A 12411-nucleotide genomic window follows, 5' to 3' on the forward strand; every position below is an offset into this window, starting at 1 on the left:
ACCCGTCGCACACAGAAGAGGCAAGGAACAACAAAGTCACCTCTAGCAGGGGTTAAAAAAGGAAATTTTTAACAACGGCACAGAGAAGGTTTTACCGTTGGGGTAGGTGTGCTCAGCTGGGATGCTGTGTTGTGTCCGGATAACTAAGGTGGGGGAGAAAAAAAGAGGGAAAGAGCTGAAGGCAACCAAGGTGTGGGCTGAGCAGAGGCAGGGGCACCACGGGGCTATGGTGGTTCAGTGGGGGCTGGCAGAAGAGGAGATGGTGGGGGAGGCGGACAGCTGTGATGGATACCGCCTGCGCGCTCTCGTCAATCCCCCCACCAAGGGGCTGTTAACGTGCTTCGAGGGGAGGAAGGGGACTGCCATTTCCCTCCCTAATCTGCAGGACTCGCTGCCGGAGGGCTTCCCACAGGCCAAGGGCTTAGCTGGACTGAAACTGAAACACGCCCCACCGAAAAGGGCTTCGTCCTGCAGTGGACAAGAAGACCAGGTCAAACATGGCAATGGGAAACCTTCAGGCCTGACGGCTATTAGTTATCGGGTTTGAGAAGAAAATGCTGCAATTTCTGAACCCCTTCAGCCCCTGCCCGGCTTTCCAGAGGGCACTGCCAGCGATGCAGGCTCTGCCCTCCCTGGGGACATGGGCAGCCCTGGGAACCCCCCACCTTGGGGTGGGCTTTGGGGAGCTCCTGTGCTCCCCGACACCTGTGGCCTCAGCTTTGGGCTCACAGGTTGTGGCTCCCTGCGTTGTGTCAACCTCCCAGGCCCCTTGAACCAGGTGGAGCCAGCCCATACTTTGTCCCTGGGAGGTGACACTTCCGAAGCCCCCATTACTCACACTGCCCTAGCAATGGGGGGGCTGCCTTAATTGCCTTCCCGTGCCTCTCCGTCCTGCCAGGAGCCTCCTCCGCTCCCTCCCCGAGAAGGCTCATTAAGACTCGTGCGGTGCTCGCAGAAGGAACGTGCCATGCTTCCACAGCATCTGGCACAGGAACGGCCCCTGCGCAGCTGCGAGTGCTGCGGCAGCAGCCATCACTAGAGGTAGCAGCTTCGGGACCACGCGTGCGGCACTGCCTTGCCCTGCAGACCAGGGGATCCAGCTGTCCCAAAGCGGGTTGCTCTCTCCTCCAGAGTAGAGGGCCAGCCTGCTTTCGGCTGCCACCCGTTCCCACACACCAGCGTCTCTGTCTCTGCCTTCCCTCAGCTCAGCGCTACATGGTGGGGCTCTGATCCCAGCAAAACGTGGCTTCAGCATCCTCACGGGGCCTCCTGAGCGCTCCTCCTGCCTCCAGAGAGCTGCAACCCTCTTACCCACCCCGCAGCAGCTGCAGGGCAGACCTCGGTGTGTCCCAAGTCCCCAGCCCGGCCCCTCTGGTACCACCCAAGGCAGTGTGGGGCAGCGCCCAGCCCCTGGGCTGCGGCCGACAGGCAGGACAGCGATCTCTAGCCTCCTGCTTTATCGCAGAGAGGTGACGGGGCACGGTAGGGCCTGTGCCCGTGGGGACGATGGGAAGGTCCCAAAACCTGGCTAGAAGCGGTCAAAAAAAGAGAGAATCTGTGGGTTCCCTCTGCCTGATGAAGAGTCAGCCTGCCGTCCAGTGTCCTCTTACCGTCAGTGATGGAGATGGCCAAAAGGAAGCCTGGGGCAGTATACACATTATATATACATACATTTTGCAGTTGGCGGTTACATTTCTGTTTCTCAGCTAAGGAGTACACCACAATCTATAGTCGGGCGGCAAACAGCACAGCTTTGTTTTAATGCATTTCACCGTGGCTGCCGAAGGCAAAGGGCTGAAAGAGTTTCCATCTGTGATTAGTGGCAAATAAGAAAGGACCAGCCAGAGCAGAGCAACGATTATAATTCCTTAAAGATCCAGAGGGGCGAATCGGACCCTTGCTCTGGACTCACCTTCACCTGCAGACGGGCACCTGGTCGCTGAGTATGGAAACTAAAGACCAGGTGATGTGAAGCCAGCCGTGTATCTGCCTTTTGCGCTAGCAGCTAAGGGACCAGTACGTGTTAGCTGTGTTGGACCAACAAGGCTTTGATTGGCTTGCGGTGCTGTAGAGATGCAGCCCGCCGAAACCCTGCACTTGAGGGTCCAGAAACGAACTGCCCGCATTTTGCTAAGCCATAGCAGATGGAGACAGGCCAGCGGGATGCTCTCCTTCCTCAGGAGGCATCTCTACCTTGCAGCCCCGCTGTATCACCCAGCACAAGCACAAAAACCACAGCGTTCCTATCTTTGGGCCCTCTGCAGTTTTGGGTTTGGCTATTTTTCCTTAGCTTTTCACCTAGGAGCCACTGATGAATAATCCTTACAACCAGTCCCAGCATTTCCTGAGGGAAACGCTCCCTGGGGACACATTGATCAAAACCAAAGCACATTTAATTGAATCCAGAATCACATACGCATGCGCACTCCCCACGCACACACACACACGAACAGAGGCATATGCACACAAACACACCAGCTCGCGCCGACTTGCTGTTTAGTAGCAAAAGTGGGTGAACTACATAGGGATTAAAGCATTAAAAAAACCACAGCAAGAATACGATGCTTGAAAGCGCTGTGTCCCTGGAGAGATTAGAGTAGCAGCCTGGAGACAGATAAAGTAATGATAATGGAAAGATCTTCTTCTTCGCAGAGGTTCTATTCCTAATTATCTCCCCTGCAAAAAAAAAAAAAAAGATGATCTCCCAGCTTTTTTCTGTCTCTTAACAATTTCAGCACCGCACCTGCCTCGTTGCAAGAGGCCGATGCTTGCCAAAAGGAGGAAGGAGAAGGAATCGGTGCAGGAGATGATAGAAGCAGTAGGAGAACGAGGGGGACAGGAAGCAGCGCTTCATTTCTGTCACCACCAGCGGCGAAGGCAAAGGGAAAGATGAACGATCACTGCAGCGTTGTCTTTCCAAGCTCAGAGACGGCTCCGCTGCCTCCACCACTGCTTTGTCAGGCAAACAACAACCAGGAGGTCTGATTCACTGTTACACCAGCAAAAGAGACAACAAGATGTCTTCCCTATGGTTATAGGGTGGAGGGGAGTGCTTAGAGATTATGGTGAGGGAAGACGACTTCTTCACGAGCTGGCAGGGGCCAGCTGGAGAGTGCCCAGCTTGTTCCTCCCCCACTCTTTTCCTTCTCAGACAGCTAGAAAGCAATTATTCTTTGAGCAGCCAGCCAGCAATGAAGATGTTTCAAACATACACCAGCCGGAAGACCACACGGAAGATCTGGCCCATGAGCCACCCTGCAAGACAAGGATGGGCTCCAATGGAAACCCCGGCATCACTCGCAGCAGCCGGGGCTTTGCACAGGAGAAGTCTTTCCCCTCGGTATTATCCTGGAACTTGCTGCTTCTCCACCTGTATTAATTTCAGTCTAATACAGTCCTAGATTCCCAGGAAACTATGTAAGCCCTGGTTTAGAGGCACTTGGTGTTTGGCTAGCAGGATGCAGAGACAACACAGGGAGCTGAGAGACAAGGAAAACCTCGAAGCAAACAGACATTACAAATATAAAGGCCATGGAGGGCAGGAGGGGGATGATGAGCTCAGGGGGGATGGAGGTTAGTGTTACAGGAGCTGCTTGCAAACTCATGACCCATCCTCACCCTCACAGCATCATTTCCTCCTCCTCTCCAGTTGCATCAACATGCAAACATGGCCGGTTGCCTCTCCCATAGAATGAAAACACATAAAATCCCTTCATTTCCCCAAACTGCTCCAATATTTATCCTTGCTGTTTAAACCAAAAGGTAGAACTAGGCCCCAAAAGGCTTTGAAGTCAGAGGAACAGTGAGACTCCACATACAAGGCGGTTCGACTGTGGGTGCGGCTCAGAGCCCGTCGCTGCCGCCTGCCCAGCCGAAACCCATCCCGAAACCCTCAGTCGGGAAGGGCGGGAAGGCCGGGAGTCTCCTGGAAGCCCCCTTTCCAAGCCCAGGCCAGGGGAGTCATGGCTCCCGTTCGCTGCCGGGAGACGGCCTTCCCTCCCAGCAGCTCCTGACCCAGCCCCGGCGGCGACCCACGGAGGGGAAGCGCACAGGGCCGGGCCTGGCGCTCGCGGGGCACAGCCGCGGCTCCTGCGGCCACGCGGGACCGGGGTCGCGGGCCTTTCCCGCTCACCACGGTGGGGGTGTTTAACGAGGCCCCCCCGCGGTGCTGGCGCCCTCCCCCCCCCCGGCCTCAGCCACTTCCCCCGCTGAGGGGGGACGCCGGGCCGCGGGCGCAGGCACGGCCACGCCCTGCAAAGGCACCGGGCCGAGGTCGGGCGCGGCGCACGACAGGCGCCCCACGGGCGCCCCACCACCGCCCCAAGCCCCCGCGCGGTAGACCGGTAGGGCGCGCTACCAATCAGACGCCCCCGACGGCGCGCTCACAGCCAATGGGCGGCCAGGTAGGTGGGACTTCCTGCGCCGGTTGCTACGACAAGCACAGCTCTTCCTTAGCAACCGGCGCGGCGGCGGCGGCGCGGGCTGTGGCGGCGGCGGAGGTGAGGTCGCGCCCGGAGCCCCCTCGTCCCCTTCCCCCTGCGGCCTCTGGGGCCGCTTGCTGAGCCCTTCCCTCCTCCCCTCCCGCTCCCTTCCCTCTCGTGGGGCTGAGGGCGGCGGGCCTGTGTGAGGGGGCTGCTTCGGGTGTGCGGCCTGCCCGGACCGTGTTCCGTCGCCCCGCAGCCCTTGGTGGTGCCGCGGAGGCGGTTCCTCCTTTCCTCCCGCCCCGGTGCCCGGTGGCTTCGATCCCGGCTGCTCCACCCCCCGCCGCTGGGGCTGTGGCGTGCCTTTCCGGACTCACGGCTGGCGGGCTGCCCCCTGACCGCCTCCCTGTCCTGTCTTTTAACCGGTGCAACTGCCTGTCGGCGGCTTCTCCCCGGGGAAACCGCCGCCGGCCCGTGGGGCAGCCCCTGGCGGTCTGCCTCGGTCTGTGGCCCCGGGCACGTCTCGGGGAGAAGCTGGCTATTGAAGTGGCTCCTAGCGTTTGCCCCCCTGCGGGAGGCTGGTGACAGCCAAGCGGCTGTTCTGTCCTGGGGAGGTTGTAGTGGGGATGTCTACAGGTCCCATGGTCCCTCGTGTGAGAGCAGTAGCCTGTTAGACTTGGTGCTTTAGCCAGCAACTCTACACGCTTGGCATAAATGCTTGGTCTGTGTGGTGTTGCCTGACACTGTGTTTGTTTTGTTTTTCCCTTTAATATGGGGTCACCCTTGCTTCCTCTGGGTAGGAGAGGAAGGTGCTTTGTCCTGGATGAGAGAACCAGAGGGAAGACCACGGTGAAATGTTCTGAATCTGCTAGTCAGACAGTGCTGTGCTTCTGCGTTGTCCAAGAAGAGGCTGGTTGGTAATTAGGCCCAAAGGTGTGGTCCAGTGTTTTCCTGTATGGTCCTCCCCAGCTGACAAATGCTCAGGGATGTGAGGAGCAAATGCACAAACCAGACCAAAGTGTTCCCGTTAAACATTTCCGTCCAGACGTGTACACTGATCCTGTTCCGAAACTACTCTTACGCTTTGCTTGTCATGCACAGTTTGAAACCCTCATGGATAATAGTGTCCTGGGAAAATCCTTTTGAAATTAATCAATAGACATAACAGCTGATGTATTGTTTTCTCCTCCCTTGTCAGAAGCTGTACCCGACTCGGCTCTTCCCTCAAGCTCGATTGGTGCTTCTGGGAAGTGCTGTGCTCTTGAAGCCTCATTTATGGAAAATTATAAGTTTTTTAAATTTGTTTGCATTAATGGTCTGCAAGATAACGCTCTTAAGTGCGTGGCGTATGAAGATGGTACTGAGAAACAGCAAGTAACCGAGATGGAACAATATTCTCGTAATAGTTTTATTGGCCTTCCATTTTAATTCAAAGCTTGCTTTCTCTTTCCTGTGTTTGTTTTTGTTCAAGCAGTGTCCTCTGGGCCGAGGAGTTTTCCCCTCCTGCTGAAGCTGCTCTGCCCGTGTTCACAGAGCTGAGTTCCTCTCAGCTGTCCGCATCACAGGACCTTGCTGAGCTCCGGGCAGCCCCTCTGCCCCTTCCCGGGGTCACTGTGGAAGGACCATGGCAGACACCGGGGAGGGGAAAAAGGAGGAGGCTGATTATAAAAGACTTCACAGCTTTCCACTGATTAGGGTAAGAACAGGGATGGATTACGCATTTACCAGTGTTACAGATATGAAATTCTAGCTTCATTCTTACCAACCTTTCAAATTAGAATTTCTCCCACTGAGTAGTTGCTCTGAGAACCTGTGTACTGATGGTCCTGCAGAGGGATCCCAGTTGTGACCACTGCTTTCTCCCTTTCCTTGACTTCGTGTCAGGGAAATTTATTAGCACCGTTGTTCCCCCCATTAGCCAGGGGAAGCCTGGGGCAAAGTGATCTGTCTAATAGGTTGAATATGCCACCTTTGGAGCCCTCTCCTGTGTTCTGGATGCAGCTTGCTTTTTTTCCTAGAGGAGCTGGAGTAAAAGATCTTGCTAGCCAGCCAGATAGCAGAAGAGGAAGAAAAGGCTGTGTAATTTAGATTTCTTTGTTATGCTTATAGCAATAATTAAGGACTGTGGCTGGAGCAGTATTAACATGCTTTCCCTTCATCTTCTAACAGAAAATCTAACAAATATATTTATCTCCTCCTTTAAGCTGTGCTTACTTAGTGCTAGTCTTAATGTTAGGTAGAGAAGAATTCTGCATTGGCTGGGACAAAGGAATGAGTGGATCACTTACAATGCAATAAGCCATTTTCATATTACCATTCTCTGAAACAGTGGAAATGCTTGGTGTACGGACAAGCCCGTGTTGCTGGGGATGCCCCCCACCTTGAAGCAAGCATTAAAAGTCACAGGGACTAGCTGCCTTTTGCCCACATCCAGCAGTCTAGGCCCCCGCTATAGCCTGTGCAAAAGTAAGGGCTACTTTCTGTTGTCTTGTGTCTAGCTCTTATTTTTCTGCTTAGTTCCTCTTGTTTGTTTGCTCTTTCCAGCACACAGACATGCCGGAGGAGATGCGTGTAGAGGCCATGGAGCTGTGTGTCACAGCATGTGAGAAATATGCCACCAACAATGAGGTACTAGCCAAAGCCCAAAATGGCCAGCCTTGAGTTGCTGCAGCTCAGGGAACCTGCAGGAGGAGGGCTAAGGGTGTAGAGCAGAGTGGAGTCAGGTCCTGACATCCTATTACTCTCTTTTTGCACGGAGCAACAGTAGAAGAAGGCAAAGAGCTTGGCTAGATCTCAGATTCAGTTTCCTTTGTCAGTAAGATCCATAATAGCCCTCTGCTTTCCTGCAGGAAGCAGAGATTAGTAGTGATGCTGTCTCCCAAACCTTACCTCCTTCCTGATCCTGCCTTGCCTGTGACGTGCTTCCACTCTATTCATAAAATGCCCTGTGTCCTGAGGGCTTGGTTCAGAACTGTGAGGAGATGGGCCCTTCCCGTCTGTTCTTCAGTGTTGAGCAAGGCCGTCCCCACCAGAGTGGTGAAGAGAGTCTTGTTTTGGGGGTGAGCACATGAAAGTCTTTGAACCTTTAGGTACAGTCTGTTAAGTCTTCCCTCTCAGCTTTCAGCCTCTTGAATGAAATTACTGAGACCATATAAACGGGGGGTGATGCAGAAGTTATGGTTTTTGGAAAGGTTGCCCTTTGAGAGCCAAAGAGGAGAACACACTTTGCTCCATGGGCAGGGCACAGACTGCTTGTTGCCAGAGCAGTTTTGTGTTGGAGCAAGGCAAAGCTACGAAGCCAGAGATTCCTTCCGTCCCATCCTGCCTGAGACACCGCATGTCACTGCAAAATCTTCCTCTCTCCTTTTTTTAGATCAAGCAGGCTGTGATCTGGGAGAAGTGAGCCTTTTAAAAGTCAGCCTATTTTCAGTGTTTTGGTAATTAGCTGGAGAAAAAAAAATGGACTCCTGTAAAAATAGCCGCAGCTTAGTGACCTGAATCTCCTCTCATGCTCACTGCGCTCAGCATAACTCCATCAGCATCTAAACCACAACTCTTGCTTCAGACTGTGTGAACGAGAGAAGTGATTGCTAGATGCAGTTCTTTAATTTCTCCTAGCTGCTGTGTCGGAGGCTGCTGAAGACAGAGACCTGTTTTACCCTTGGGCGTAGCTCTGGGGAGCTCCCAGTTCCTGCAGTGCAGCTGCTATACCTGTTGCCCATGGCTTGAGTAGTCTATTAAAGGGAGAAGACGACTAGGGGGATGTTTGCATAAAAACTCACTGCTTGCTCTGTCTGACCCTACACTCTCCTCCTTAACATTCTCCAGAGCGCTGCCAAGATGATCAAAGAGATGATGGACAAGAAATTTGGGTCCTCCTGGCACGTGGTGATTGGGGAAGGTTTTGGCTTTGAGATCACTCACGAGGTGAAGAATCTGCTGTACATGTTCTTTGGTGGCAGCCTGGCTGTGTGTGTCTGGAAGTGCTCCTGACATCTGGCTGGGTCCCAGACTCGCTGCATACAAGAGATTTCTTCCTTCTCTTGACCGGTTTTGTACAATCTGGAGGTGGGGCTTTATTTTTAATAGTTAAACGTCAAGGTTTTTTTTGTTTCATACTGACGTAACAGTTCCGTGGGATACATATAGTTGGTGTGTGTCTGTATAAACTTGCTAAGCTGTCCTGTCCTCACTCGTGGGATTTCTCATCTGTCTGTGGCTCTTTCCTTGGTGTTTGAGCCGAAGCAGGAAGGAGGTGGGGAATAGGTAATCTCACGACACGCTGCAGAGCTGTACAGCAGCGCTAAGAGGGGGAAGTGAAAGAGAAGAGGTGCTATCTTTTTTTTTTTTTTTCCCCTCCCACTTGTTCCACATCGTGTCCTGCCTTCCCCACTACCATGTGGTATGGCTCTGACCAGCATCTGTCTCTCCTCTCTCTGAATGCCAAGAATACCTTCTTCCTTCCTTCTAAGATGTCCGAACAGAACTGGCAATGCCGAGGGTCTCCCTTCGGGCTGCCCATGGAGGTGTTAGCCACAGGGAAGCAGACTCGGCTTGCCCTTCCCTGCTTCTTTCGGGGGTACAACAGCTGAGCTGCCTGGATGTAGGAGGTTGCTATGCAAACCGCCCCCTCCTTTCTCACCCACCGCACACTGAGATAGCATGAAAACACAGGCGGCTGACGACGCCTGCAGAGTGGGTGAGAACTCTTCATAAGGCTTGAATGCCTCCCTGTCAGTTCTTGGGGGTGTTGCAAGTGCTGTGTACTTTCAGCATCTTGTTTGGAGGCTGGTAGAGGAAGGAGGCTCCATGTGAGATATCACTTGGTCATCAGAAACCTAATGTCTTTTTGGACTTGCGTTCTTTTAGCCTGTTTCATTTTTTAAAGCTGTCAATGTTGGAGGATGGAATGAACGTAATTGTATGTTACGTATATGGCTTATTTATATAAACCTGGGGAACTGTGTTTTTACAATAAAAATTCAGTAAAATGTCCTTTTCTGTGTGTGTTCTAAAATGAAAATCACAACGTGGAGGACGAGAAGGAAAAGTAATTCAGGAAACATGGAAGCAATGGTGTAGCTCATGCGGAGGACAGTAACAAGTGTCCATCCTGCCTGTTTCCTGGGTGACTCGTAGGTACCAGAGACGCGGTCTCATCCTCCCTGTTCAATTCCTTTCACCAGTCCAAGCCACGATGCTGAGGAAGGTTGCCAGGTCCGTAGTGCTGCTGGCCAAAGTCCTCGGTCCACATGGCTGTCTAAGTAGCAGCAAGGGAGCATACCCATGTCCTCTGCCCAGCCAGTGTGCCTCTGCTCTGACTGTCAGGTCTCACAGTTGAGGCTTTCTTGATTTTCAGACTTTCCTCTCAGGATGTCACCAGCAGTACCACTGGCATCTCGTGTTTTATGAGAGGCCGCAGTCTAGTCCATAATTCGATTCCGAAGGACCTTTCTGCACTAGTGCCTGCGGTGGATCAGACTGGTGGAGGGTCTCACAATGCCTTTTGTTCCTTCTCTGAACCTCAGTGTGATGCTAGAGATCTCCTTCCTCCATTTCATCATGTCAGGAGCTCTTCTATAAGCCAAGAATTAGAGTAATATGAAGACAACTAGAAATTATTTCAAATTTGGACCATCTGTGCTGGCTGGGCCCAATGTCCTCTCACATAATTCTTTACTGATCAGGTGAAAGGGAATTGCGAGGTAGGGGGGACACATAACTGGTATTGTAAGGTAGTTGGTACCATGATACCTGCCCTGTGCGGTGGGCCACTGTGCCAGGTGCATTGTGCAATGCAGAAGAGTCCAAATCCTCTGAGCTGTCTCTTGGTGTGGTTACTCTGTCTCACTCCAGCTGGCTGCCTTTACATGAAGATAGCACTGTTGACTGGCACTTTCTGAGCTGGCAGGTGGAAAAGATGATTTTCTCTTACATGACTTTCTATCTCCTCTGTGTTTTATCCCCGTAGGTCCAGAGGAAAAGGTAAAGCCAGTGTCTTTGGAATGCCTCCTGTTGGAGAGTGATGATACCTTCAGCCATACCATACTCTCTTTACTCATGCTTCTTTCACACTAATGAATAATTAACTGCTGTGTGCATATGCCCAGACACGCTGGTCACAGGCATCTCTTCAGGGTCGTGCTGACCTGCAGATGATCATAGGGAGCTGCTTACCTCAGCACACAATCTTTTGGCCTCGCTGCCTGTCTGTTATCTCTTTGGCCGCCAGCTGACCAAAGCTAATGTCTCTGTGACCTGCATCGGCAATAAGCGAACGCCGACCGCTCCCCAGCCTTCTCAAAGCATGAGCGTGCAAACAGATTGAGGTGAGCTAGGTGTGAATTTGCAGCAAGTCAGCTCCCACTGTAACTCCCCCAAGGTAAGTGCAAGGTGGCTCAGAGGAGGCTGTTTTTGTTTCCAAGGGTAACGGCTTTCCCACAAGAAGCTACCACGAAGAAGCCAACCCATGTTAGCTGGTTTGCGTGCCCGTCATCGGCGCTGTATGCAAAAGCACAAACCTCAGCTTCCCAAAATTCACCTGTGCGTGTCAGGCAAGTGTTCAATAAGACAGATCAATTTTCCTGCCCATGGCTGGTTGAGCCATGCTGTGCTGGTCCCTGTGTGTTAGAAGAAAGAGGCTTTTGCCCTCTTTTTGCTGTGGAACTGGCATGCTTTCGAGCATGCCTGCTATTTTCAGGCATAAAAGTATGGTTCATGGATCAGAGACTGTCCCTTGTCCTATGTTTTCCTGCAAGAGACCCCTCTGCGGCTGATGCTTTGGAGCCTCTAGGGCCTACCTGCTTTTGACTATAAAACTGCAGTCTCTTGCTGGAGGTTTTTACCTTACGAATTTTCAGCAGAAAGCCAGGGAAGTTGGCAACAGGTGGCTTGCTATTGTCTTCTCCTCTCCCTCTCATTTCTTGCCCCCTGCATATTGCTGCCATTACCCATCAAAGCATCAGGCTGAGTCAGATGTAGAAAAGGAGATGAAAAACGCAGGGTGATGCATCAGTGCCAGCCAAAATGACCCTTCCTATCCGCCCGTCCCGGAAAGCTGCGATAGCAGCTCGGAGGGCTGTGCTTCATGACTTAATCCCTCCCCGCTGAGGGGAGATGGGCAACATCATTATCGGCTGCCGGGGAGTCCTGACTCGGTGCCAGCAGTGGAAATGTCCTCGGATGTACGGCTCCTCCTCCACCCCAAGAGTGACTCGAACCTGCTGGGAAGGGGGGAAGGTGCTGGGAAGATGGAGGAAAAGCTGGGGAGGGGGGGCTGAGATGGGAAGAAAGAGGTGCAAACTCAACCGCTTCTCTGTGATGATGTCATGGCAACGAGGTACGTCAACATGCTGTCAGGCGGGGCAGGCTTTGAAGCTCTCCAGCTCTTCCCCGTTGCTGCAGGCTCCTGTCTGACTCACTGAAAAATCTTTTGGTTAATATTTAATGCCGGCATTGAAGTGCTAAGAGTGGCAAGTGCCCCACCTAATCCCCCTGCCTCCACTTTCCAATGGGATGCTAAATAGGGGCGGGGGGTAGGATTGCAAGCCCTCCTAGCCCGGGGGTGGGACTCCCAGTCAGTAGGGTGGCTTCAGCCCACAGGGTCCCTGTCCCCGTCTGGCTCTAGGACATGGGAGGGATGTTTCTATCCCCCCCAGCCCAGTTTGGAGCTGGTTTGAGGCACTGGAAGGAGGGGGGTCTCCCCCTCCCCTCGGTCTCCCAGGGCTGGCCCTGGAATAAAGAAATATGTGGCCCTGCTCCAGGAGCCGAGCCCAGCTCCTTTGATGCGAGCGGTTAGCACATGGGTTTTGTTGGTGGTTTTTTTTTGCTAAGCAATGACCTAACAATCCCGTGTTCCAGCTACAGCCCCTCCTAGGTGCCTTCTTTCCAAACCGTACGTCCGGACTGGATCCAGCAAACCTCCTGGAGCAAGACACCGTGTTCCCTTCCCAGGGGAAGCCATCTGCTCCCCTCCACCCGGCTCCTTCTG

The 12411-nt window shown here is 53.1% G+C and overlaps 1 protein-coding gene across 2 annotated transcripts; it reads left to right on the plus strand.

Annotated features, from left to right (window-relative positions):
• Positions 1 to 4440: 4440 nt before the first annotated feature.
• DNAL4 (dynein axonemal light chain 4) lies at positions 4441 to 9416 on the plus strand. 2 transcript variants are annotated; one of them, XM_075155181.1, is made up of 4 exons: positions 4441 to 4499; positions 5896 to 6117; positions 6966 to 7049; positions 8250 to 9416. In XM_075155181.1, the coding sequence occupies exons 2-4, from the start codon at positions 6046 to 6048 to the stop codon at positions 8412 to 8414; spliced, it is 321 nt and encodes a 106-aa protein (XP_075011282.1). In that variant the 5' UTR covers positions 4441 to 4499; positions 5896 to 6045; the 3' UTR covers positions 8415 to 9416. The 2 variants fall into 2 exon arrangements, with proteins under 2 accessions (XP_075011282.1, XP_075011289.1); XM_075155188.1 differs by having other exon boundaries at positions 4484 to 4499; positions 5893 to 6117.
• The last annotated feature ends 2995 nt before the right edge of the window (positions 9417 to 12411 follow it).

The sequence above is a fragment of the Calonectris borealis genome, chromosome 1 (assembly GCF_964195595.1).
Source record: "Calonectris borealis chromosome 1, bCalBor7.hap1.2, whole genome shotgun sequence".
Lineage (NCBI taxonomy): Eukaryota > Metazoa > Chordata > Aves > Procellariiformes > Procellariidae > Calonectris > Calonectris borealis.